Source organism: Littorina saxatilis, linkage group LG17 (genome assembly GCF_037325665.1).
Source record: "Littorina saxatilis isolate snail1 linkage group LG17, US_GU_Lsax_2.0, whole genome shotgun sequence".
In the NCBI taxonomy this organism is placed as follows: Eukaryota; Metazoa; Mollusca; class Gastropoda; order Littorinimorpha; family Littorinidae; genus Littorina; species Littorina saxatilis.
Window position 1 is genome coordinate 38,722,783 of NC_090261.1, and position 27,090 is coordinate 38,749,872.

Here is a 27,090-nt window from a genome sequence, read left to right on the forward strand (position 1 = left end):
TTTTTCACTTGTAGGAGTATAATACCACACTTACACATTCACGCAAACACACAAGAGGAAAAAATCCTCGAAGAACAATTAGTTGCTCGCTATCTTTCCTTCTTTCTCTCCCTAACAATTACATGGATTTTATTGATGGACTCATCGTATTCACACATGGAAATAATCATACACACAGAACAAAATAAACCTTGAACACTTGTGTGATGTGCTCTCTCTCTCTCTCTCTCTCTCTCTCTCCAGACACACACAGACTGTATTGACAGGTTCGGCATATTTACACATCAAAACAAATTCACACATACATTCAATCAATCGCCTTGAAGCAAACAAAAATGTACATCGACATGTTGGCACTTGCATAAGTAATGGTAAATCGAATCTTTTTCAACTTTGCAAAAATTACATAAATTACTATTAACAACTTTCATTTCCTTAAGGACTGGAAATGTGACAACTGTATTAGACTAAACCTTACTGATAACTTGATACTTTTTGGTTTTGACAGTAACATAAAGACAGATCAAGGCTTTGATTTCATACTCTTGAACGCTAAATTTTTTGTTTATAAATGTAGAATCAATAACATCAGACCATGTTTACGTGTATTTTTGAAAGAATTATCTTATCTACATAAAATTGACCAATATGTTTACAGTATTCATATGAAACAATATCAGTTTACCCTTAAATGGGCTCCATATAATGCATTATTAGCTGCCATATAAATTATGTATTATGTTGTTTTGTCAAATATTTATGTACCTTGAATTGTTTGACAATTAATTCATGCATGCCTGAATAAAAAATGTTGAAGAAAAAAAAAAATGTACATCGAATTGGCACCACCCTGTAACTCTTTTGCTCTCTTTGAATTTCTGTCCATTGCACTGACATCATATCTTTTCTCACTTCTCAGGATCAGCTCTTAAGACAAATGAAATCAGTTCAAACAAGTCAACAATAACACCAACAATCACGTGCCAAGGAGCTTTTTCAATTGAAGGCCAATCCTGTTTTTGGAAGACTCCACAGACAGCACACACACCTCCACATGATCACCGAGTCCCAAGTTCTGGTTTGGCGCCAGAGGGGGTCGCATTTTGCTGACATGTATGAGTCCATTCTGTCCAACACCAATGTCCACAAAGGCGCCAAAATGGGTCGCATTGGTCACCCTCCCCGTCAAAACTGTTCCAGGTTTGAGGTCTGCGACCGAGGTCATTCCTTTCTTGAACAGTGGCTTCTGAAAGTCTGCAGAGACAGGAAACAATTATTTTATTAATAACGGAGATAGGCAACAACAACAAATCAAGACAAATAAACAAGTTTTCTGATGAAAAAAACCACAATGCAAATCTTGCCCCTCAGTAGGATTTTCCATTCAGAATTGTGTTTTCTGTGCTCAAGGCTTTCTTTAGAATGATTATAAACAACAAATTTAGCACACAGTCTAGAGAAATCCTGCTTGCTGCCGCGCGAGACGAGAAAATATTCCCTCTTTATCTTCACTGGTGCTGGCTGCAAAACCCCTCCGTGCGGAGGGGCACGGAAGGGTTTTGCAGCCACATCAGACACAGGGTGCACAGTACACAAAGCATATGTTCCCCATCTCAAAGAATTATCTAAAACATGGAAGACTCTGCAATATAGTGGAACCCCCTTTTAAGACCCTGACCTCTGTAAATTCACCACTATCTAAAGACTCCCTCCTTGTAAGACCCTGACCTCTGTAAATTCACCACTATCTAAAGACTCCCTCCTTGTAAGACCCTGACCTCTGTAAATTCACCACTATCTAAAGACTCCCCCCTTTTAAGACCCTGACCTCTGTAAATTCACCACTATCTAAAGACTCCCCCCTTTTAAGACCTTGACCTCTGTAAATTCACCACTATCTAAAGACTCCCACCTTGTAAGACCCTGCCCTCTGTAAATTCACCACTATCTAAAGACTCCCCCCTTTTAAGACCCTGACCTCTGTAAATTCACCACTATCTAAAGACTCCCTCCTTGTAAGACCCTGACCTCTGTAAATTCACCACTATCTAAAGACTCCCACCTTGTAAGACCCTGCCCTCTGTAAATTCACCACTATCTAAAGACTCCCCCCTTTTAAGACCCTGACCTCTGTAAATTCAACACTATCTAAAGACTCCCTCCTTGTAAGACCCTGACCTCTGTAAATTCACCACTATCTAAAGACTCCCACATTGTAAGACCCTGCCCTCTGTATATTCACCACTATCTAAAGACTCCCACCTTGTAAGACCCTGACCTCTGTAAATTCACCACTATCTAAAGACTCCCTCCTTGTAAGACCCTGACCTCTGTAAATTCACCACTATCTAAAGACTCCCACCTTGTAAGACCCTGCCCTCTGTATATTCACCACTATCTAAAGACTCCCTCCTTGTAAGACCCTGACCTCTGTAAATTCACCACTATCTAAAGACTCCCACCTTGTAAGACCCTGACCTCTGTAAATTCACCACTATCTAAAGACTCCCCCCTTTTAAGACCCTGACCTCTGTAAATTCACCACTATCTAAAGACTCCCTCCTTGTAAGACCCTGACCTCTGTAAATTCACCACTATCTAAAGACTCCCTCCTTGTAAGACCAGATTTTCTCAAAAGGGGAGGGGGGGGTGGGGGGTTCCACTGTGGTACACAAATTATCCAAGACAAGCGCGACTCTGCAAAAGAGAATACACCAAGTAGACACCCCAGAGAGATAATGGGACAAACTCACCTGATCTGAAGTCATAAGACATGGGTCGAGACAAGGCATCCACTATGAGCTGCATGGTCGGTGCACCAACACAGTGTTCCTCTGCCAGCTTGTCAATTCCTGCATGAATCCAGAAACAAATATAGTACATGTATGTGGAATGTTGCTTCCATCAACAAAAGACAACAAAAAGTTCACAGAGATTCCTGCATGGTTATTTCAGAATGAAAATTCGCAAATCCAGGCAGAGGGAGTGAAAACTCCTATTTTATTCAATATCTCAACATTTGCCTTGTTATAATGTAGCAGAGAATTCTGACTGGTGTCAAAGTAGTATTTGCATTAAAAAAAATAAAAATAAAAATTATACCAAATCTGATACAGAGGACGATGGCTAATAAGAAATTGATTATTTATGGCACTGCACACAAAGCCAACCATAAAAGCCTTCTCATCATGAAAATATACAAGGTTGTACATGCTTCTGTGCAAGAACAGTACCTTTGCCCGCAGCAACCTTTTTCGTTTTCTCAATAAACTGGCTGCTTCCAACACCTTCTGCTGCCAATCCCAGCTCTGAAATGAACCTGATAAACACATAAACAGTTAGATCATATCACCAAAAATATAACATAGCAGTCTTAATCAAACAGAGTCGAACTAAGTTGATTGGTCCCTAACTATGAGTCTGATGATCATTTGATAAGAAACAACACAGAAATGTTGACAAGCAAACACTTTGTAGCTAAAACTGTTATATTATCTTCAACAAATAGTGCAGAACCCCAAAAACTAAATTAACAAAACGCCTAGTAACAGACAATTGATGTGCAAACCAGCATGCCACCAACCCCTATTTCCTTCCACTAGCCTCAAATCATGCACCTGAGACAAGATCCGCAGCCAACTGGTCACAAATGTTACGTGGAAATGCTGTTCTTGCTAAAGAATATCAACACAAATCTGCCCCACCTTTCAGCCACAGGGTAGGACTCAGGATGTATAGCCGTCATGTCCAGAGGATTGACCGCATCAGAGGCGGTCAGTTTGGCTTTCTTCCCTTTCGCCCCGGCTTTGCCAGTGGCCTTTCTCTTTTGACCAGCTTTTGCTGGTGCTGCATCCTGAGTTTCTGACTCCTCTGCTCTGAGCAAACATCCAAAGAAATATATCTTTCTGATATGACTGATTTGTAAACTGGGTACCAATCTGTTCATACAGTGGAACCCCTCTTTCAAGACTCCCCAATTTAAGACTCCCACCCCCACCCCCTTTAGTTTTAAGACCTTGCTTCTTTAGGTTTTTGGTTCATAACATTTGTAAAATTACTTTACTTCCATTTTAAGACTCTCTCCTTTTCAAGACCTGATTTTCTCAGATTTGGGAAGGTCTTAAAAGGTGGGTTCCACTGTACTATCCGGCTCAGAAATTGTGTTTGCTGTGACTGTGAGGATTTTGCTCTGTGCACATCAAAAGATAATACACCAAGTAGACACCTCAGAGAGACAAAGCAAGAAGAGTGTGTGGATCTACAAAACACAGAACCTCTGTATCAGATCAGCTGAACCCTGACAGGTGAATCTTTGTAATGATCAAATGTTTAATATTGTACTGTACTGTACTGTAACAAAAGAAAAGCTGATATCACTGGATGGGTTACCCAAAATCAGCAAATTAGATGCCTTAAAGGCAGAGTAAGCCTCCCGTAAACCATCACAGATACGGTCAGGCTTTTACACACAGTACAAACACCCTTTCATATAAACACTCACCGATTGAGAACATCCTAGGTGCCCTCCGTAAAGAGCGAACAATTTCCAAAGAATTTATTTTTGTGTGGTTTATCTTACCCCTGAGCCATCGTGAACCCGTGTGATCCAGTTTGCCTTTTTCACAATGTAGTCGTCAGTTAGTTATTTGAATGCGACTATTTACAATAGCACGTTTTTATGCACGAAACAAACGGCTGTGGTTCACAAGAACTCTAGCGATGGCTTTTGACTGTTGAGAGGAACGGCGATATGCACTGATAAACCGGCGTCGTCTGCTACGACCCTTGCGTGACCCTGCTTCCGGGCTTTTCTTTTTTCAAACTTTCACAACTTCGAATTGTACTGATCTTGTCTTGATGAAAAAAGAATTCTTTTATGATTAAAGAATGTTTGTGTAACAAGCTGTCAATTTATTATTTAGATTTTAAAAGTTAGGTCTAGCGCAAAAACGCACCACGGTCCAAAAACATTTTGATAATCATCGATTCACGGCTATCGCCAGTTTACATCGATAGAATGAGACCCGAAGGGAAGTAACTCATGTTTGACCTGAGTTCAGGATGGGTCCAAAAAGTGTTCGAGACAATCTGCAAAATTAATTCTTTAAAAATTGCTCGCTCTTTACGTAGGGCACCTAGGATGTTCCCGTTTGGTGAGCGTTCAAATGGAAGGGTGTTTGTACTGTGTGTAAAAGCCTGACAGTATCTGTGATGGTTTAGGGGAGGCTTACTGTCCGGGCGTGAATTCCGGTATTCATAACAGCCGTCCAGCACCAAAACGAGGCGCCATTGCTGTTGAGGCCAAGTCCACGAAAATAAATTCTTTGAAAATTTCTCACGCTCGACAGAAAGCAGCCAGGATGTTCCCGTTCGGTGAGCGTTCAAATGTAAGTATGCTTATACTGTATGTAGACGCTCGGGGAGCTCTGTGATGGTTTACGGGAGGCTTACTGTGCCTTTAACTTTCTACCTTTGAAATACATGCATGAAACAAATTTGCATCTGAAATCATGGGACTCTTCGCAAACAAAACTGCACAGAGAAGAGAAACAAACAAGGCAAAATGTGTATCTTTATCTGTCATTTTCTTTTTCATTGACATACAGTCCTTGCAATATACATGGAACAATTTCTTAGTGACTTTGTAAAACTTACTTCATGTTATCTGCAGCAAACTGCTGAACAATCCGCACAAAGCCAGCACACTGCTCGTAGCTCTTTTCACCAAGTCCTTTGACCTTGAGAAGCTGTGACCTGTTTGTGAACGTTCCGTTCTTGGTACGCCAGTCAAGGATCTTGTTCGCTTTTGTGGCGTTCAACCCTGCCACACGTCTGCAAGACCCAAGACATAAACTGTTTATAATTCTTCTTCTTCTGCTGCGTTCATGGGCTCAAACTCCCACGTACACCCATATTTTGCACAAGTGGGTTTTTATGTGAGCGACTGATTTTACCCCGCCATTTAAGGCAGCCATTACCAATTTTGGTGGATGCATGCTTGGTATTTTCGTATTTGAGACTGTGCCAAAAGGTGACGTTTTCATGTCAGTATGTCCCAAATGACATCACCAGTACATTTTTCATTCTATCTAATCTGTTTTCGTTCTATTTTTTCTAATAACATGCGTTAACAATTGATTGCCAACTGGAATGGAAGAGCACAAAAAGTGTAACTTGATATGTAGTTTCTCTAGAGGGAAAAACATCTTCCACTTTCATGTCAGTGTGTCCCATGCAACATACATTTGCCAAACAGCTATGTGCAAGTAGATTATTTGTTAGTGGTATAGAAAATACTGATCAACAATTAAAGTCAGTTTTCACATTCATTTTCTACCTATTTCTTATTTGTTTATTCTGTTGGCAATGGTGAAATGTCAGCAATCGTGTGTCATTCGGGACAGTAGACATGACACCTGACCTTTTGGCACAGTCTCATTTCTATAACCCCCCAAACTCTGACACAGATTACAGAATCGTTTCCTTACATACTTGGTCGTGTGCGTGGATGTACACGTGAAGGGGGAATAGTGCATGAACAAGCCTTCACATACGTTGACCTGGGAGATACAAAAAATCTATTGCGCCCGTCAAACCGTTCATAATAAATCACTAAATACAAAGAAGACAGTGGTAAAATCATGGAGAAAAGTGCACTGGAAAGAACCAAAGCCATGTTGATTTGTACAAGCACAGTTCCCTTTATCTCCCTCTCTCTTTGCCTCTCTCTCACTTAGCCGGCTCGCGGGACGGCACGAGATCAAGCAGGGCGGATTTTTCACTGTTGCGATCTCTCCAGCTTGAAATTCTTCATTACTCCACCACAATGTCTGTTGTTGGACTTCCAACCGCAGTGAAAGCCATGCTAGAGGCCCTGCTTGCTGAAAATCAGCTAACTTCCTGGAAAGTTGCCTCTGAAGGAAGCAAGACAGTCGTTTTTCGAATGACCAGTAGCAGCACAGCCGCCATTACCGCTCACTCAACCAGTAAACAACAGTTTCGTCGCAAGCCCCCCAGCCAACTACGAAGTGATGCGATGAGGGCCGAAGCCTACACAAGATCCAAACAACAGGAACAACACCAGGAACAACAGGCAAGTCCCCTTTTTCGCCCAACCCCCCTATTTTCCCCCACGCCAGAAAAGGAAAGTATAGGCAAAGATGACAGATGTGACACACAGTATGAGCAAGCAAGCATTCCATCGCTGTCACCATTGCATCACTATGGCAATTCAGCACGTGAAAACCGTGAATTAGATATCGCCGAACGGGCGACTGACTTTGAAACTGGGTCACTGGCTGACATGCATGCGTGCTATGTAAACAAAAACACTGACTTGGTGGAAGAAAGTGCAGTGGATTCAGAGATGAGTGAGGGGAAGGGGAAGGCGTTGCGGAAGGGGGACTCGGGTACAGAAGAGGAACGTGTTATTGAGAACAGTGCAGAACAGGCTGGTTTTCTCCTAGATGATATCTACGAACAAGTGGGTGCAGTGACAAATACGAAGAAGCAGAGATGGCTGAGGGATATCCGTCGTAACCAGTCCATACACCACGCGGTGCTCGACAAGCGTTTTGATCAGAACGTGCTTGTATGCGAATCGGACGACATCGTGCTAAGATACGACATAAGAGAAAGGAAAGTGACTGATTGGTACATCAAAATGAGAAAAGCAGAGGCTACAGAACTGGAAGACTTTTCAGTGCGCTGTCTGAAGAGGTCGAAACCTCTGAGCAAAGACGACTTCGCAGAAGACAGAAGGCAGGCGACCAGAGACCTGAATGTTTTGGCGGCAGTCGTGAGACTGTACCTTGGCTGATCTTCGACCTGCATTGTTAACGGAAATAACGAACAAAGACCCCCGTGTGACGGACGTGCACCTCCCTACACCTAGCTGTGTGCACAGACTGACTCGCTATCGGACTTCCAGTAGCGAGAATCTTTTCGCGATCGTGCATGTTTCGGTATCCAGAAAGCTTTGTACGTCGACATCCCAACCCCACAACACCCTTTCGCTAAAACCCATTCAGTGTTACCGCGAATAAAACATTCTGATTCTGATTCTGATTCTCTCTCACTTAGCCACCTTTCAATGCGATATCAGACTGCACCATGAGCTGAATGCACAAACAGGCTATGGTTTAGGTAAAGATGGTGGGGTGGGGTGGGGGGGGGGGGGAGAGGGGGGATGGTCTGTTTTATTTAACAACAAATGTTACATTTTATCCACATACCAACTGGTTGCCATAAATACGTTTTGGAGAAAGCATTCACAACATTACATAACAAAAGCATTATTTCTATCACATTTAATTGTCTGAGAAAACAGCACGTAAGACCTGAAGATAGGGTGACATCTCTCTTACTTGAGTTTTCAGGCTCTCCTTAACCTTTTTGCATCTGTCAGTTGTAAATGTTGTATTCTAATTGAAAGTGTGTGACTAACCTTAGCAGACATTGGCTAGCGGTGTTGAGATCTACCCCAGTGAAGCTGACGCACTCTTCTATCACCGAGTCCAGCGCTGTCTGTAGCTTGGTCTTGGCCACATCGTGCTGCACAAAATCATCACTGGGATCAAGACTCAGAGACTCAGACTCAAAATGTTACTGTCCTTATAAAAACAAGGAAAATTGCCATGCAGTGTCAGGCATAAAATACATCACATTTACTAAGAATTAAAAATTGCACTAAAAACAACAACACAGCAAAATGACGCCCACACTGCTAACCACAATGACACGTATGTCTTGTCAGAAAAAAACCCACAAAAATGACACCTTCATTCAGTCAAAAGCAATATTGCATGTGTTTTGCCAAAGTCACTGACATTCACACAGTGAAGTTAAACCATAATACATCCAGCTCACTTTTTTTAACAATAGTTTCCGAAGAATCAAAAAGTAACTACAGTACCTGATACATGCCCACTCCAATGTGCTTGGGTTCAATTTTAACCAGTTCTGACAGGGGGTCCTGCAGCCTTCTTGCTATAGATACTGCAATGGAAAGAGACAGGTTCCAAAAATAACTCAGTTGAGTATTTGACAGGCTGTTGAAGAGTTGTCACCTGAAGCTGAGGCAAGCTAACATGGTGGTACAGTGGAACCTCCCCTTTAAGATCCTTCAAAAATCTGAGAAAATCCGGTTTTAAAAAGGAGGCCGTCTTAAAGGCCGAGGGTCGGGTATAAAAGCAGAGCGGCGCGTGGCACTTTAGTCTAATGTCCAGCCCTTTTCAGGAAACGAGCTCTCACTTGAAATATTATTTTCAAAAATACTCTGTCTATACCAAACTCAAAAGCACCATTTTTGTCAAGCAAACATTTGAAGGTGTACACCACACATGCACCCCAAAAAGTGTTTATAATAACCCCTGGATAACGTACTTTCAGAAAAAAATTCACTCGCCAAATTTGAATTCAAAATCAAACGGCTGTCAGTCGTGGTGGACTGGGCGGAGCTAAAGACACGAGAAAGATAATGTCCACGCACCGCTCATTCCTTTTCGGCAGCACACACCCGCCACATAACGTTTACCAGATGTTGCCTGACCCCAAAGTTCCGGTCACTCCGCGCTATTGCAGCCGCCATGGATGCTACATGACACCACTGGTTAATCTGCCTGAGAGTTAAACACTTTCAATAATCGTTCTGTAATTAATAAATCGTTTCAAAGATTGTCTGCACTTTACGAATGTTAGTTTGGTATTTATTACTTTTTTTTAAAAAGTGAAACATATTCAACCGAAAAAAAAGTTTTCTTCTTGGGCTGAAAAGGGAAGCTGAAGTTATTTGGTGGATGAATACGATCGTCAGTAAAGTACCAATGTCTTGAATTTATGGCAGACTTTTCCAGAGAAAATAATTGTATACGCGTTGCTTGATGTTTCCGGTAGAACACCGCGTATCACAGTCATGCACGTTGGAACCAGGCACTCATGACTCATGAAACACACTTTCTTCACTTTTTCACACACTAAAACACCATTATTCAGGCGACTCTGCAGCAAATGTCGTAATCCCTGTCTGTCACAGATATCATATTCATCCACATCCAGCAATAGTGATGCTCTGCTATCTAATTAAACATTTATTAGTCACAAAGCTGTTCTCCTCCGGACAGTGACGACGCGAGACCATGCCTTGACGACTAAATGCAAGTTTTCCCACCAAATTTCTCCTCTTCCCGCAAATTTTGGTAACCTAAGACAAAACCAAACATGTGGGCTCGGGGAGCGAAATGCACGCTCACAGTGCCGTTATGTATCTGGATTTACTGGTCAACCTGAAGCCAACGGTCACATGCGTAATTAACAACCGCAAACTATATCTTTTGTTCAAAATAAGGGTGTCTAACAAGTCAGTTTCAACTTGTTAGATTCACAGGCTTTACATTTGGCTTATTAAGGCAATGGTCAATATATTTTCTTTAGAGAATGCAGTCGGTTTGTGTAACAAGGGTTCCACTGTTCCAAAAGCCGGCTAGACTGACCTACTGTCTTGAAAACGGTACCGACCTTGATACCTTGGGAACTGTAAAACCAAGACACAGAGCTACATAGTGGCGCCAATGTCTTGGGTGAAACATTCAAACATGCATGTACAGAAAGCAGTGACACATTTAACTCTGTAGATGGTCCCTCAAGTTCTTGGCATCCGATTGTTGGTGCGAGTTTCCACTCAGGTTCTGCACGAAGAGAGAGGGTATTTCTACTCTCCAGTCTACAACACGAAGTCAGGTTGACCGGTTGCGTTAGTGCATGGCACTGCATAACTTTCACCATGTGCTCAGTTGTATTGCACACGTGTACAAATGCGCGCGCGGCATGCGACGGTGTGTGCGTATGTGTGTGCGTGTAATCTGCATTCAGAGGATTTATTGCTAGTGTGAATAAATTATTGCAACTAATAATGCTTCCAAATAACCGTCAGAAAAAAAGGTGAATACCACATACACACACACACACACACACACACACATAACGGGACTTTACAGAGGTTCACAAGAAAGGCACACACACCAAGGCGAGGTATGCAGTCTGCTGTTGGCTTGTTTAATCAAGCGGAATGCCTTGGCCACTGCATCCACCAGACTAGGTAACTTGAGACCTGTCGGTCACTGAAAATAGGCTCCGCCTATACCCATGGGTATTCTGGCCTGTTGGACCTCGGCCTTTAAAATGGGGGTACATTTACAGAGATTATGAACAGAAAGTCTAAGAAAACAGGGTCTTAAAATGCTAAAGACGCTAAAGGATTTGTATAATTAACAACCAAAAAAAATCATCACCACAGACATTTCGAATCCGGATTTCCGGCATATACCGGAAGAATCCCACCCATGCACATGTACACGCGCACCCACAGACTTTCTCTCTCCCTGTTAATTTACTGTTATTCTAAACACTTTCCTAATATTTCTATCTATGTTAAGGAAACAAAAGGGCACACCTGCTCCTCGAAGAGTGGGATCCAGATCTGGCATCTCTTTCTGGGCTTCGTCAGACACACTGTATATTGATGCTCCTCCTTCATCCACGATACTGAATGCCAAATAAATCAACAAATACATCAATAAATCAACAAATGCATAAATGAATAATAAATAAATAGATCAATAAGAACCTTAACTAAAACCTTCATTTTATTCACCTCATGAGTCAAGCAACTCCCCAAACATTTGTATGATGTTGACGTAACACACAGTCAAACATTCATATTCATATCCCATGTTTCTGGATAGTACACTGCAGAAAAAAATTGTGGTAATTGTCAAAAGAGTCTGAGCAACAAAATAGTATTAAATGTGATTGTCCAGTTTTAATGCGACACACAGCTCAAAAAGGACAAGAAGTTCAAAAGCACTGTTGGAAACTTCATCCCTCAACCCCATCACAAAAATGATCTCTTTCCATGAACTAAGCAGAACATTGAACATGTACACTCACCAATAGACTACAGACTGAGGCTGGAAGCTGTTCCTCTGAATCATTTCTGACACTATCTGTTCTGTTTCTCTGCAGGCCACTCCATTTCCTATCGCTATAACATTGCACCTGCAACAATAGCATCAGAGACAAATATGAAGCAAACATGGTGGCAATGCTTGTACAATCTCATGCATTTACTGATCTCGTTACACCCCCCCCCCCCCCATCTCTCTCTCTAATATCAAGTTATACAAACACTGACCCTACCCTACCAATGACGCATGCAGATGAAAAACTGTTCAAAACTACATTCAATATGGTGCTGTCTGATGCAAATCTGAGCACGTTCATGGGGTTTTTTTCTCCTGCTTTTTTATTTTACATTGGAAATATGAAAATTCTCTGAGAAGGAGCACCCTTGTACAGAGGAACCCCCTTTTTAAGACCTCCAGAAATAATTTGAGAAAACAGGGTCTTTAAATGGGGGGTTCATTGTATACATTCTAACATACACATGCACCTTTATAGCCGCTGCTTACTTGTAAGTTTTGATAGCGTTGATCATTTTCTGCTGCTCAGCAATCTTGTTGGACTTGTAGTCATGGAGGTACAGAACCACTGTGTGAAGAATTGCACCTGAAAAAGAGAGAAGTAAGTCATACATTTTAGAAAATAGACCTAACTCACACTAAATCAATTTTTTGATTTTTTACTTTTTAGTGGGTCTGTTTTAGCCTTCTGAATTATTTTTCAGTTTATTTTCATTTTTATTTTCATTAATTTATTGTCCCATCGCTGGAAAACTCGGGTGGCTTCCTCCCAGAGGAAAGCTAGCAGCAACAGGGCCACGCTACCAAGGTCTTTCTTTCTTTCTTTTTTTATTTGGTGTTTTACGTCGTTTTCAACCACGAAGGTTATATCGCGACGGCGCTACCAAGGTGTATGCCTGTTTAGGTCCAAACAGCCACTTGTGGCAAAATAACCGAGGTCTTCTACGAGCTACAGTGGTGATGCGGGGGTGGAACATGGATACCGTCTTTGGGTCTGCACATAAAGTTGACCCATGTCCGTCCCGGCTGCGACCTTAGGATCACAAGTCCAGTGCTCCACCAACTGAGCTACCAGGCCCCCTAATATAAATTACCACAAAAAGAAAATGCTACTGAAATCACCTAACTCAATCACCTTACAGAGGATACTCTTTTGGTTTGAACAGTTATTCATTCGCATGATCATTGAAGTAAAAAATCATAATTATTTCAGAAAACAACAAGCCTAAGGCTTATGTGGCATCTTCAAAGCAGAATTTGAACAAGCGATGAATATGGAAATGCAAATGGTGAGCAGTCACTTTATTACATAATATACAAGAGCAGTAAACAGAATACTCTTTTACGTTTGAAAAAAACAACAAAGCCTGAGGATACCTGTGGTTGAGATTACAGCCGCTTTGCATCCATTCTTGAAGCCTGGGTCGACACCAAACACAGTTTTGCCTTTCACCGGTGGCTGCAGGAGCAGGCGGTGAAGGTTGTCACCAAAAACAGCAATGGATGCTTTCTCTGCTGCTTTCGTCTGTTCTGATCTGAAACAAACTCAGAACTAAAATGCACAGGTAAAAAGAAGTGCAAGTTTTCAAAATTGAGAAATCGGTTCCTTCTTTTCGTCTGAGCTGCCTTAGATCCCATTTGATTCTCTATTCCACCCTCGGCCTTTCTCCTTTTGTCTTTCTTTTTACATTTAGTCAAGTTTTGTTTTGACTAAATGTTTTAACATAGAGGGGGAATCGAGACGAGGGTCGTGGTGTATGTGTGTGTGTCTGTCTGTCTGTCTGTCTGTGCGTGTGTGTGTGTAGAGCGATTCAGACCAAACTACTGGACCGATCTTTATGAAATTTTACATGAAAGTTCCTGGGAATGATATTCTCAGACGTTTTTTTAATTTTTTTCAATCAATACCTTTGATGACGTCATATCCGGCTTTTTGTAAAAGTTGAGGCGGCACTGTCACACCCTCATTTTACAATCAAATTGATTGAAAGTTTGGCTAAGCAATCTTCGACGAAGGCCGGACTTCGGTATTGCATTTCAGCTTGGTGGCTTAAAAATTAATTAATGACTTTGGTCATTAAAAATCGGAAAATTGTAAAAACAAAAAAAAAATTTTATAAAACGATCCAAATTTACGTTCATCTTATTCTTCATCATTTTCTGATTCCAAAAACATATAAATATGTTATATTTGGATTAAAAACAAGCTCTGAAAATTAAAAATATAAAAATTATGATCAAAATTAAATTTTCGAAATCAATTTAAAAAACACTTTCATCTTATTCCTTGTGGGTTCCTGATTCCAAAAACATATAGATATGATATGATTGGATTAAAAACACGCTCAGAAAGTTAAAACGAAGAGAGGTACAGAAAAGCGTGCTATCCTTCTCAGCGCAACTACTACCCCGCTCTTCTTGTCAATTTCACTGCCTTTGCCATGAGCGGTGGACTTACGATGCTACGAGTATATGGTCTTGCTGAAAAATTGCATTGCGTTCAGTTTCATTCTCTGAGTTCGACAGCTTGACTAAATGTTGTATTTTCGCCTTACGCGACTTGTTATTTTCTTCTTCTTTTTGTGAATGACAGGACTTCTTCTTCCTGCAAATACAGACCGAACACACTAATAAACAGATTTATTGATTGAATTAATTAAATAGCTGCATCATACATAAATTACAATCCTTGTAAATTTTCAGGCACCCACACATAGCAGTAAAAAAATACATTTTGCAAAATTCTAGTGCCACAGCCTGAACCTAAATATAAGGCTAGACAATCACTTTTAACCAATTAGCATTGTATAGTTAAGTCACCTGATGTGTCGACACATCTGCGGTTGCACCAGACGATCAAAGCTGTCCTCTATGCTCTTCTCAAGGATGGCCCGGCACAGCTCTGGGAAGAAGTGACGGACAAACTTGTGATGGGCGAAGCGAGTGAACCTGACCTTGACACCATCAGGCATGTTGATCTTTACGGTCAGCACTTTCTGCTCTTCTCCTCTGTTGATGGCTAAAATCTGGTACAGAAAAAAATGTCGGCAAAACTAGTGAAAATTGAAGGAACTTTTCTGCAAATGTCATGTAAATCGGTTTTTGACACTCCCTTTCTTGTAAAAAGGGTTTCATATCTCAAGTAAGCTTAACAAAATTAGTATGTAGTTCTGAAATATTCCTCAAGCTGCAAAGATTACATTCCATGTTTCTACAGAAATATATTGAAACGTTTTTGTATTCAAAAACCAATGGCAGCCCCATTTCTCAAAAAGAATGTGATAATGTTTTGGCACATCAGGGGAAGTTAATGTCTGAACGTGAGAGTCCAGCCGATCTTCTTTCTGTATTTTGTGTATACGTACACCTAACATTCAGGTGAATAGAAGCAAACATGCATGAAAATGCCCACATGCACGCACATAAACACACTCTTACCTGATGTGGTTTGACATGCCTGATGGGACAGCTGAAGTCAAAGTATTGCTCAAACTTTGCACTGTTGTCTTTTCCTTCCCTTTTTATCCCTGCGTTCTTCGTCTCCACTTTTGTTTCTGCAGCTTTCTTTTTCTCAGCTGTTTTTGCTGTTGTCTTCTTTGCCTCTGCATTACTGACTTTAGATCGCTTGCTTTCCAGCACCACATGTGATGTTGCACATCTACAAAAAGAGAAAAAAGTATAAGATACAATTTTATGAAAGATCAAAACTTCTATGCGGTTTATACCTTAGGTAATGGACCAAGGCTGCAGTAAATATTGTCACAACAGGTGTATCATACCAAAACATAAATAACACGTTGAATACAAAAATATCACATGACCAAAGCTAAGGAGAACAACCCAGTAAACATTTATGGTGCGCCGCGCATGCATTCACCGTCGCTTGGGCGATCCCACCTGCGCGGACATACGCCGCGGAGACTACGCGCCGGTGCATTTAAATTCTAGGTTACACCATCGCCACTGTCAATGCGCCATACCGACGCCGCGCAGTTCCGAAATGCGGGTGTATTTGTTTTGCTTGGTTTTTGTTGTTGTTGGTTTGTTTGTTTGTTAATTTTGTTTTTACGTAGAGCCGAAAGGTACATCGGATTGTGGGTTGGTCGTGCAGACGGTAGAAAAAAAAACCAGCTTTAAAATGTGAAAAAGTCCAAATAGCTATTTCTTTAATTTAATTCGGCGGCTAAACGGCTCAAGCGATTTCAAAATCCTTTTAAGACAGTATCATGCTATTGAAGGGGTACACTAAAAAAAAATTGGCAAAACAATATCTGGTCTCTGACGGCAAGCAGCTTGATTTCCCCAAAACGTTTCACGAGAGCGGCGTCCTAACCGTAAGAGCTAGCGCCTGCGGATTTATTGTGAACGAAGAGGGGGGGAATGTGCTTATGAAAATCAATTTTCGAGAGCCTATAGGTCTTATTTTTTGTTTTTTTAATGAATTTAGTGGGGGAAAGATCTGTTTTCAAATGTAAACACAGTAGATAAAATAATAAGAAGATAGATAGATCTGTTTAACCAATCACAATGGAACTCCAAAATATTCCATAGATTTGTTTACTTAATTTTTAAAAGATAAGTTCGAAACATTATCATCTGATAAGTCGCCGTATAACCTCATAGGTTCCAGCGACTAAATATTCCTGATCCTGTTCCCCGGGTTTTTGAACCAAGGGCGGCAACTGTGCAACCATAGACATGTACGTCATCATGATCTCCCCTTATTATGCGTTATTCTTCGTCAATAATTTGACCGTTATTTTGGCTGTCTTAGTGAAATGGTAAGATATATCTCTATGTTTTTTACATGTAAGTGTTCGGAAAAAATACAGTTATAGCAGTTATGTACAAAAATAAGCAGCATATGCTCTTTTCGCCAAAGTAAAGTCCTTTTTATATTTAGTCAAGTTTTGACTAAATATTTTAACATCGAGGGGGAATCGAGACGAGGGTCGTGGTGTATGTGTGTCTGTCTGTCTGTGCGTGTGTGTGTGTGTGTGTGTGTGTAGAGCGATTCAGACTAAACTACTGGACCGATCTTTATGAAATTTGACATGAGAGTTCCTGGGTATGAAATCCCCATACGTTTTTTTCATTTTTTTGATAAATGTCTTTGATGACGTCATATCCGGCTTTTCGTGAAAGTTGAGGCGGCACTGTCACGCCCTCATTTTTCAACCAAATTGGTTGAAATTTTGGTCAAGTAATCTTCGACGAAGCCCGGACTTCGGTATTGCATTTCAGCTTGGTGGCTTAAAAATTAATTAATGACTTTGGTCATTAAAAATCTGAAAATTGTAAAAAAAAATAAAAATTTATAAAACGATACAAATTTACGTTTATCTTATTCTCCATCATTTGCTGATTTCAAAAACATATAAATATGTTATATTCGGATTAAAAACAAGCTCTGAAAATTAAATATATAAAAATTATTATCAAAATTAAATTGTCCAAATCAATTTAAAAACACTTTCATCTTATTCCTTGTCGGTTCCTGATTCCAAAAACATATAGATATGATATGTTTGGATTAAAAACACGCTCAGAAAGTTAAAACAAAGAGAGGCACAGAAAAGCGTGCTATTCATCTTAGCGCAACTACTACCCCGCTCTTCTTGTCAATTTCACTGCCTTTGCCATGAGCGGTGGACTGACGATGCTACGAGTATACGGTCTTGCTGAAAAATGGCATTGCGTTCAGTTTCATTCTGTGAGTTCGACAGCTACTTGACTAAATATTGTATTTTCGCCTTACGCGACTTGTTTCTTTTGGTTTCTTACATGTGTCACAGCACACCGCAAGCATTTAGGCGAATAGCAAGTGAGTGGTATATATATATCATCAATTATATAGTAGGTAACGGTGTTAATTACTTGCCATGTTCTTTACACGTTTTCCATTTGTGTCATTGATTATTGCTTGATGCCATGTATATGTCTTTCAACAGTGTGTCAACAGTGTGTCCAGTTAGATTGCGTACATGCATAGTCATCGTAACTCGAATTTTGTTTTATTTCGAATTACTTGGGATGCGCCGCATCGACTTCTAGCATGCATATGTCACCTGCTCCAGGCATGGTCACGCGATGGTCAGGCGCACCATATACGCATGCGCCGCGTCGACTAGTGGACGATCATAGTATTGACTGAGGCGCATGCACCAAAGTTCCATGAGGCGCATGCACGGCGCAGGTGTATGGTGCATGCGCGGCGCATGCGCGGCGCACTTAAAATGTTTACTGGGAAAGTCCAAGAAAAATGTGTGTTTTTCACTCACATTTTTCTGATTTCATCCATCACCTCTTTGTCCTTAGAGATGATGTCGGCAATGATGTGCTGGCTGCCAGTCTCCACCTCGCCTCTGTTTGACACACCTGCAAAAACAGTTCTACCTTTAATGTTCATTCTTTGTTTTGTTTATTAATTTTATCACATCATGTGGTGGTTATACATATATAATAATATATATGTATAACCACCACATGATGAGATAAAATGAATATATGTCTCATATTTTTTTCTACATTAGAAATGTATCTGCTTATTCTGCAATTCTTTTTGCCAGTAACAGTGAGAAATGGTTGTTTGTACTCACATGAAGACAGCCTAACTTCAACCTACATGGCCTAGCAAGCAGCTCTTTCACATTTAGCTGAGTGATACCAGGGCCCCTTGTCACCTTTTCAGAGTCTGACTCCAAGTGCTGATTGAAAACGACAAAAAGAATTTGTGCATGTTCAGGGGTGTCGTTTGGATCGACCCTTCAGCCAATCGCCGATTTTTTTTTACTTTGGCCGAAACTTTCGTGTCCTTATCGGCCAAATGTCCGAAGAGTATCCGTCTGAATCGGCCAAGGTTTGTCAGTTTTTTGAGAATTGGTGTCTGTTTTATCAGCAAAGCTGATTGTTTACCGCCCTGATATCACCCTTCGTGGTGGACTGGGCGTTAAGCAAACAAACAAACAAAGCTGATTGTTTCAGTTGCAGTATGCAACATAATTAAGTGCGATGACTTTCGATGATCTAAAATAATAGCCGAACATTTGTCAAAATGTCCTAAAGCTTTCTGACAATTTCGGCCAAATGTCCGAACTTGAAAATGTCTAGCAACACCCCTGCATGTTAATTAACATAATCAAAAAAATTTAAAAGACTTTTCTTCTGCAAGGCCAAAAGCCACAACTGTGCAGTGTTTGCCTGAAACGAGTTCTTAGAAGAAAGGGGTATTAAATCTAAATCTTAATATACATTAAACAGAGACAGAGAGAGAGAGAGAGAGAGAGAGAGAGAGAGAGAGAGAGAGAGAGAGAGAGAGAGAGAGAGAGAGGCAGAGAGAGGCAGAGAGACAAAGAGAGAGAGAGAGACAGAGAGAGAGAAGTGATGTTCTTCAATAATAACGGAACAAGTAAAATCCACAGATACCTTTTTCACCGGGTTTGATATAGTTCTCCAACTTGATCATCTTTCCATCCAAGACAGCCAGAGCTGCAGGTTCTAATCCCAGGGCTTTGGCTCTCTCCGCTAAACTGCCTTTGTGGCCAGGCTTGAAAGGTGCATACTGAAATTGCAGACAAATATATACACTCTATACTTTAAGAAGAAAATAACGCATTAGAAAACAAGAAGGGCAAAGCCCATACGACTCACATGCTTTACACATTTTTCCTACCAAAATACATGTGACCTTGACCCAAGGTCAAGGTCATCCAAGGTCATGCAACACAAAGCTGTTAATTCAAGACATAGGAAGTACAATGGTGCTTATTGGCTCTTTCTACCATGAGATATGGTCACTTTTAGTGGTTCACTACCTTATTTTGGTCACATTTTATAAGGGTCAAAGTGACCTTGACCTTGATCATATGTGACCAAATGTGTCTCATGATGAAAGCATAACATGTGCCCCACATAATTTTTAAGTTTGAAACAGTTATCTTCCATAGTTCAGGGTCAAGGTCACTTCAAAATATGTATACAATCCAACTTTGAAGAGCTCCTGTGACCTTGACCTTGAAGCAAGGTAAACCAAACTGGTATCAAAAGATGGGGCTTACTTTGCCCTATATATCATATATAGGTGAGGTATTCAATCTCAAAAACTTCAGAGAAAATGGGAAAAATGTGAAAAATAGCTGTTTTTTAGGCAACATTTATGGCCCCTGCGACCTTGACCTTGAAGCAAGGTCAAGATGCTATGTATGTTTTTTGGGGCCTTGTCATCATACACCATCTTGCCAAATTTGGTACTGATAGACTGAATAGTGTCCAAGAAATATCCAACGTTAAAGTTTTCCGGACGGACGGACGTCCGGACGGACGTCCGGACGGACGGACGGACGGACGGACGACTCGGGTGAGTACATAGACTCACTTTTGCTTCGCATGTGAGTCAAAAAACCACTTCAACTAGCATGCATCCATAGTAAACAAGAAAAATCCAATGAAAAAGTATATATATCTTAATGTCCAAACATTTCTTAATTCATGTATTTGTTTTGTTTAATTTTGTTTGTTAAGTTGTATTTTTTTTCTGAATAAAATGAGGACAGTTCCTTTCATTTGACAAATCACCAGAAGGATCAGAACATAAACAAAATTACTACTTTACACATTTGAAAGCACCTGACACAGTCAGTCAGACTATTTATTATCACTAGTTTCTCTCTTTTTACTGGAGCAAAATAAATGCAAGTGTCAGCTATGTCCCTTAAGTTAAAACTGTTTACTGATCAAACAAAGAGTCCCCGTTGTACATATACTCCTCTAGCATATCAAGTAAATCACTAAATGAAGAAAAATCCAGGTGTTACCAGCATTTCCACTTCCTCCATGGTACGAGCATGTTTGAGGGTCACTTCCAGCTGTTTGGTCATCTTCCCCTGACCGCTGATAGAGTTGAAGACGCTGGACATCTTGGACTTTACAGTTCTAAAGAAAAATAATGTGAAGAGACATTATGGGAAAGAAAGAATAGGGTGGCCGAGTGGTAAGTGCACTTGCCTCGGAAGCGAGAGGTTGCGAGTTCGACCCTGGGTCGGGGCGTAAGCAATTTTCTTCCCCCTTTCCTAGCCCAGGTGGTGGGTTCAAGTGCTAGTCTTTCGGATGAGACGAAAAACCGAGGTCCCTTCGTGTACACTACATTGGGGTGTGCACGTTAAAGATCCCACGATTGACAAAAGGGTCTTTCCTGGCAAAATTGTATAGGCATAGATAAAAAATGTCCACCAAATACCCGTGTGACTTGGAATAATAGGCCGTGAAAAGTAAATATTCGCCGTAATGGCTTGAGATTTACTGGCCGATGTGAATGCGTGATATATTGTGTAAAAAATTCCATCTCACACAGCAGAAATTAATATGTAAAGCGCTTAGAGAACGTCAAGCGCTATATAAATCTCCCATATAAATAAATAAATAAATCATGTGAAGTGTGATAAATTAAAAACAATGCATGCATAATGTCAACAAAAAAACAATTAATGTAATAACTAATAATGAGAAGTAAAAATTTAGCAGTTTAATTCATTATCTTGTACTAGTTCAGCACTTACAGTCACAGTTTTCTGTAAAGTTGTTATGTGTTCAGGGATGTTGCTACAAATTCATACCTATAGGACAAATGTCCTAGCTCTTCAGCATCAATAGGACATTTGACCGCTTTCAGAAATTTCAATAGGATGTCCGAATTTTTTTCATTTTTAAGAATGACGGTCGCCGTGTTCCCCCCTGTTTTTGACACTAATTTAGCACAAGATGCCGTTGAATAGATAAACGTGTTCAGCTTTTGTTGAACTTTGGCAGGCTTATTTTTTATTTTTCGGTGGCATAACTCAGTGCGCTTCATCAAAATGTCTCGAACTGAAAGTGAAAGCAAAAGCAGACGCAAGACTTAGTCAGTTGGAGTTGTCTCCCATACTCCTAACTTTAATGTGCTGCAGACGGGTTTCACCCAAACGCAAGATCCGCACTGCACAACTTCAGAGCACCTGTACGCGAGAGTGCTTGGTCGCTTTTTGAAAATGTGTATCTTGAAAGGAACATTAACGGATATCGCGCTGTCCGAAGGAATTGAGTTCTTATTGGACAATGCCAGAGGTCAGTTCAAAACGATAGGACATCTGACCGCCATGCGGCTATGTGAATCGGACATTTGAGCCTCTTAATCGGTCTATGTCCGATGTCCTACGCCTAACGACATCCCTGTGTGTTACTGGCTCAGCAGATCATTGTAGTTAAAAATAAGATGACACCTATAGATAGGCTATAGGACCACTTTAAATGTCAGAGAATTGATGTGATTTGTTGTTGTAGTTGTATAGTTGTTTCAGCAAATTTGCTGATGGAAATAAATCCATGCAAAATCTTTGCAATTATGACTGCTTTCTTGGCATTTAAAAAAAATTTGTTTTAGCTCTTTATGCAAGAAATACAGTGCTTTTACTTTTAGGACCATCCAATTCGACTTCCCTCCCTTTAATTTTCAGATGTACTGTTCATTAATTATGTTTATAACCTCTGTAAAGTTGCCTCTATTTTAAGACCCCCTCCTTTTGAGTTTTTAATCTAAGAGTAAGACCTGAATTTTTTTTATTTTTTTTAGGTCTTAAATTAACTTATTAAGTTGAAAGGGCATTTCCACTGCACACAATAGACCTTTTCGGTATCTGAGTGCAGCTCTCGCGAGACACGCTCTTTGTTATGCTTTGAACATTCAACATCGCGAGAACTTCTAACCTTGGCTTGTGCAGCTCGCACGAGATCGCTGTACCGCATGCTTTGCTATGCTCTGAAGTTTGCGAGAGATTACGAGAGCTTGGAATACCGATAGGGTCTATTTACCTCAGGTCATCCAGCTGTGCAGAGACTTCACGCAGCTTGTTGACAGCCATATCCCCTGTCTGCTCCTTGCGGTATCGCGCAATGAAGGGAATGGTGGCGCCTTTGTCCAGCAGGTCCACCACATTGTTGACGAAGCGTTCCTGTTCATTTACCTTCTCTGCAATGACCACCCCTTCTTTCCATGCTGGATCAAGGTCTTTTACCTTACTTGCCATTGTTCTTGCTCTTTTCTTCCGTATTTCCGACTTCTTCTGTAAAGAGAAACATAATGTGATCAAGGCTTACACACACACACACACACACACACACACGTACATGTACATACACACAAAAGAGCAAGAGGAAATTAAAAATAAAATCGGTTTCAGTCATTTTTTTCTTCACATGAATTTTAGTTTACAATGAACATTTGCCGAAGATTGAACATTGACAGAATACTTCGCAGCTGCATTAGCCTACAAAGTGTTCAAATCCTATCACTGATGACTGAATCAGGAAAAAAATGCGTTGAGCATCATTATCATATTGCTTTAAAAATAACTCATTCAGCGAAATTAAAGTTATTCAAGCCAGACGACGGAGAAATTTAATCTGTGACACTTTCCTTGAGTTTTACCCAAGCATCTCATTTAGACTTACCAGGTTTACCAGCTTTATGGAAAAGATGCATACGCCGACCGCTTCCCGCAACGTGTTATGTTCAGCCACTCTTTTGATCACTATATTGAGAGTCGTCGGAGTTATTTCCCATACAAATGTTTCACTTTGCTGGGTCCTGCTGCGCGCTTGCTGTTGGGAAACGGACTGAACCCATACCGGTTCCTTCCAACCAATATCTCTGCCTCTCACCCTCCACTACAGCCCCCCCCCTCCCCTACCCCCTCTCCTACCCCCTCCCCTACCCTTTTATTCCCCGTTGCTCATCCTCCTATTACCTCAACGACACCGCCCCCCCCCCCCCTTCCCCTCCCCTCCCCATGTGCTAGACCACCCCACAGAACTTATATTAGTGTGGGTGTGTTTGTGTGTGTGAGCCTGTGTGTGCGTGCGTGCGTGCATGCGTGCGTATGTAAATGTGTGTGTGTTTGTAAGAGAGAGACTCGAAGAGACAGAGAGAGAGAGAGACAATGACAATGACAATGACAATTCTTTATTTTACGAGGGTAACAGAATAAGCATTGGTATACTTTTTTGCATCTGGCCCTCGCCCTAAAGAGGGACTAAATCTACTATAAAAACTACTACTACTACTACTACTACTACTACTACATACTTACATAATTAGTAAAACAGTATAAGTTTATGTACACACGTGCATTATTATTATTATTATTATTATTATTATTATCATTTTTATGCGCCTAATCTAGATATAGCCCTAGGCGCTTACATATTAATTTCTGCCGTTTGAAATGGAATTTTTTACAGACAGACAGACAAACAGACATTTTTTACACACAATATATAACGCATTCACATCGGCCAGTAAAGCTCAGTAGTATATGAAACATTGTAGTTTAAACATGTTCATGACAAGGTGCAAAGCAAAAATTTGCAAGTCAATTAGAGTAAGAATACTATGCAATAGTACATCAACTCTGCAAGACAATGGATATAATGCAGAACATCATAATTTCATAAACAAAACAATAAATCAAAAGTGAGTGACTGTGTCTCAAAGGACATAACAATCAAGAATATACTATTTTCATTAAATGGGATATATATTTGTTTTTGAAAGAATCTGTGCTGGTAGCTTCCCGTAAGGCATTCGGAAGAGCGTTCCAGAGACGGCCACCTGAATAAACTAGACTAGACTTAAATAAGTCTATCCTAGGAAGAGGAGTGTTAAATTTCATAAGGTGGTGTGAATTCTTCAAAGAGAACTTTGAACAAATGGTTTGGGGTAAAGTTTCGGATATAATTTTATGCATAAAGATTCCTTTGTTAAAAAGCAGTCTTGACTTTAGAGGTAAGGGGTGGGTTGCATGAGAGAACTCAAATTCCAAGCTGAGGTTCGATTTTACTCTAAAGCTTGCTCTGTTAAGAATCCGCAAAGCACGAAACGAAGTCGGGGTGCATGAGCCGTCTTTAGGGCCGACTCAACAGAGAAAGAGGGCAAGTCGACGTTGTCGACCTACTTAGAGCGTTAGTGGGAGATTCCATGACGTCACGGGAAATGTGGTCAGCAACAGCCAATGCAAACTGCAGTCTAGTTGGTTCGCGGGAAAAGGGCGCATCAGAGACCGTCTGTTACACAATAATGTACTCTGCGGCATCTGGGCGCATTCAAGCATGCACAGGAAGCGCGCGCTCATACCAACACGGGAGATGCCGTGTGTAGTACAAAGTAGAGCGTACGGCGTTATAGTACTATTTTGTGCATTGTGCATGTTGGATCGAGTAGAAGAAAAATAAAGATTGTCTTCTTGATCTTGAATCGCTCTCTACTGAAAAGGTAAACATCAACCAAAAAGTAAAAAAGTAAATACAAAAAGAAGATAAAAATACAGTAATTACAAAAAAACACGAATTATATCAAAATAAAAAATGAAGTAAAAACAAAATCGAAGAAAAAGAAACCAAAGTCATATAATGTGAGATTTAAAATTTTTTTTTTTTAAATCAAATTATAAAACACTTATAACTATTAGAGACAGCATTAGGTAACAAAAGATGATTTCTAACAAATAAAAAAAAGACAACAAAATATAAATATATTAATGATTGAATAAATAAATACATAAATACATATTTCAACAAATAAAAAAAATTAAAAAAATGATTTCACCCTAAAGAAAACAAAAACAAAAACCTTTTGGTTGCCGGGCACAGATGAAGTAAACAAGAAAGTTGTCTAACTCCGTCGCGTTGGTGCGACCTATTATAGCACCAAATGATAAAAGGTTTTAAAACATCATCTTGCAAGCGGCAACTGGCTGGTTAAGTCTGTTATCTCTGCCAAGCTCAGCGTTAAGCCTGGGGGGGAGCAGGCTCAAAGTTAAGCAAAAAACGCTGTGCTCAACGAACGTAAGACCGCTCATGCACCCCGGTTTTCGCGCTTTCCGCGTAAAGTCAACCATCTCAACTTTGAGCACATTTCCGCCCAGCTTAAGTCGTCTCATGCAACCCACCCAAGATCCCTAAATGTATGTAGTCTAACTCTGTGAGGGTAGTGTGCTTTAGTAATACTACTTTTAGCGCTCTTTTATGTAATCTGCTAAGTGGTTTTAAGGAATTTTCACTTGCTGAGTCCCATAGAGTGGATGCGTAATCAATAACAGATTGAATATGAGCAATGAAGAATAATTTTCTGGTGTGGCAGTTCAGGAAGTGTTTAATTCTAGATAAGAGGTACACTTTCTTTGACACCACTTTACTAAGTTGCTCTATGTGGGTTGACCAAGACAAGTTGTTATCGATATTAACACCCAGCAGTTTGTGATGGTCGACTTTTTCCACTATTTCACCATCTATCATTAAAGCAGGACCAGCTGAATAAATATTCTGGCGTTTTTGTCTTGTTGTTATGACCATATATTTGGTTTTCTTTGGGTTAAGAGACATATGGTTTAGTTCAGTCCACGCTGTCAACTGGTTTAAACTTCTTTGAAGTGATTCTGATAAGCAAGTTGCTTTGTGTTGCTGGAGTGAATTGTGGTGTCATCTGCAAAAAGTTCACATACATTTTGAATATATAGGGGGAGGTCATTAATGTATATAGAGAAGAGGAGGGGTCCTAAAACCGATCCTTGTGGTACACCGTATTTTACTTCTTGCATGCTCGACGCCGAGGCGTTTGTTAGTACAGTTTGTTGTCTGCCGGTGAGAAATGAACTAATAAGTTTGACAGTTTCGATTCCGACGCCATACAATGCGAATTTTCTCAGTAATAACGTGTGATCAATAACGTCAAAGGCTTTAGCAAAATCAACAAAAATGGCACCACAGAATTCATTGTCGTTGATTTTCTCCAGCCATTGATCAACAAGAGAAACTAAGGCAGTATGGCAGGAATGGTTAGCTCTAAAACCCGATTGTTTAGGGTGAAGTAAATTGTTTTGGTTAAGATGCGTTAGAATATGTTTGTTAATGTGTTTTTCAAGTGGTTTTGATAAAACAGACAATATTGAAATTGGCCTATAGTTTGATGGGTCTTTTTTGTCACCTGATTTAAAGGCCACCATCCAAAAGAATTTTTCTCCTGGAGCGACCTAAACTTGAACCCGTCGCTCTTCTTGCATGTCTGTTTACTTCGTGTTGCACGCAA

At 40.4% G+C, this 27,090-nt stretch overlaps 1 protein-coding gene across 1 annotated transcript; it reads right to left on the reverse strand.

Moving 5' to 3' along the window:
* Positions 1-78: 78 nt before the first annotated feature.
* Positions 79-23,563, reverse strand: LOC138952332 (S1 RNA-binding domain-containing protein 1-like). Its single transcript, XM_070323974.1, has 18 exons — positions 23,460-23,563; positions 22,821-23,071; positions 20,792-20,909; positions 19,404-19,539; positions 18,260-18,356; positions 15,417-15,636; positions 14,799-15,004; positions 13,356-13,513; positions 12,468-12,564; positions 11,947-12,054; positions 11,450-11,541; positions 8,915-8,997; positions 8,447-8,553; positions 5,656-5,832; positions 3,705-3,875; positions 3,234-3,319; positions 2,754-2,852; positions 79-1,254 (listed from the first exon to the last, which is right to left on the reverse strand). Exons 2-18 carry the CDS (start codon positions 23,033-23,035, stop codon positions 977-979), a joined length of 2,448 nt encoding a protein of 815 aa, XP_070180075.1. The 5' UTR covers positions 23,036-23,071; positions 23,460-23,563; the 3' UTR covers positions 79-976.
* Between the last annotated feature and the right edge of the window lie 3,527 nt (positions 23,564-27,090).

Coding starts and splice junctions, on each gene's coding strand:
- LOC138952332 (XM_070323974.1), bottom strand. CDS start 23,035: ATGGCAAGTAAGGTAAAAGACCTTGATCCAGCATGGAAAGAAGGGGTG. Junction 11,542..11,946: donor CCTCAGTCTGTAGTCTATTG/GTGAGTGTACAT, acceptor TTTGGCATTCAG/TATCGTGGATGAAGGAGGAG. Junction 5,833..8,446: donor GCTAGCCAATGTCTGCTAAG/GTTAGTCACACA, acceptor TGGGTCTTGCAG/ACGTGTGGCAGGGTTGAACG.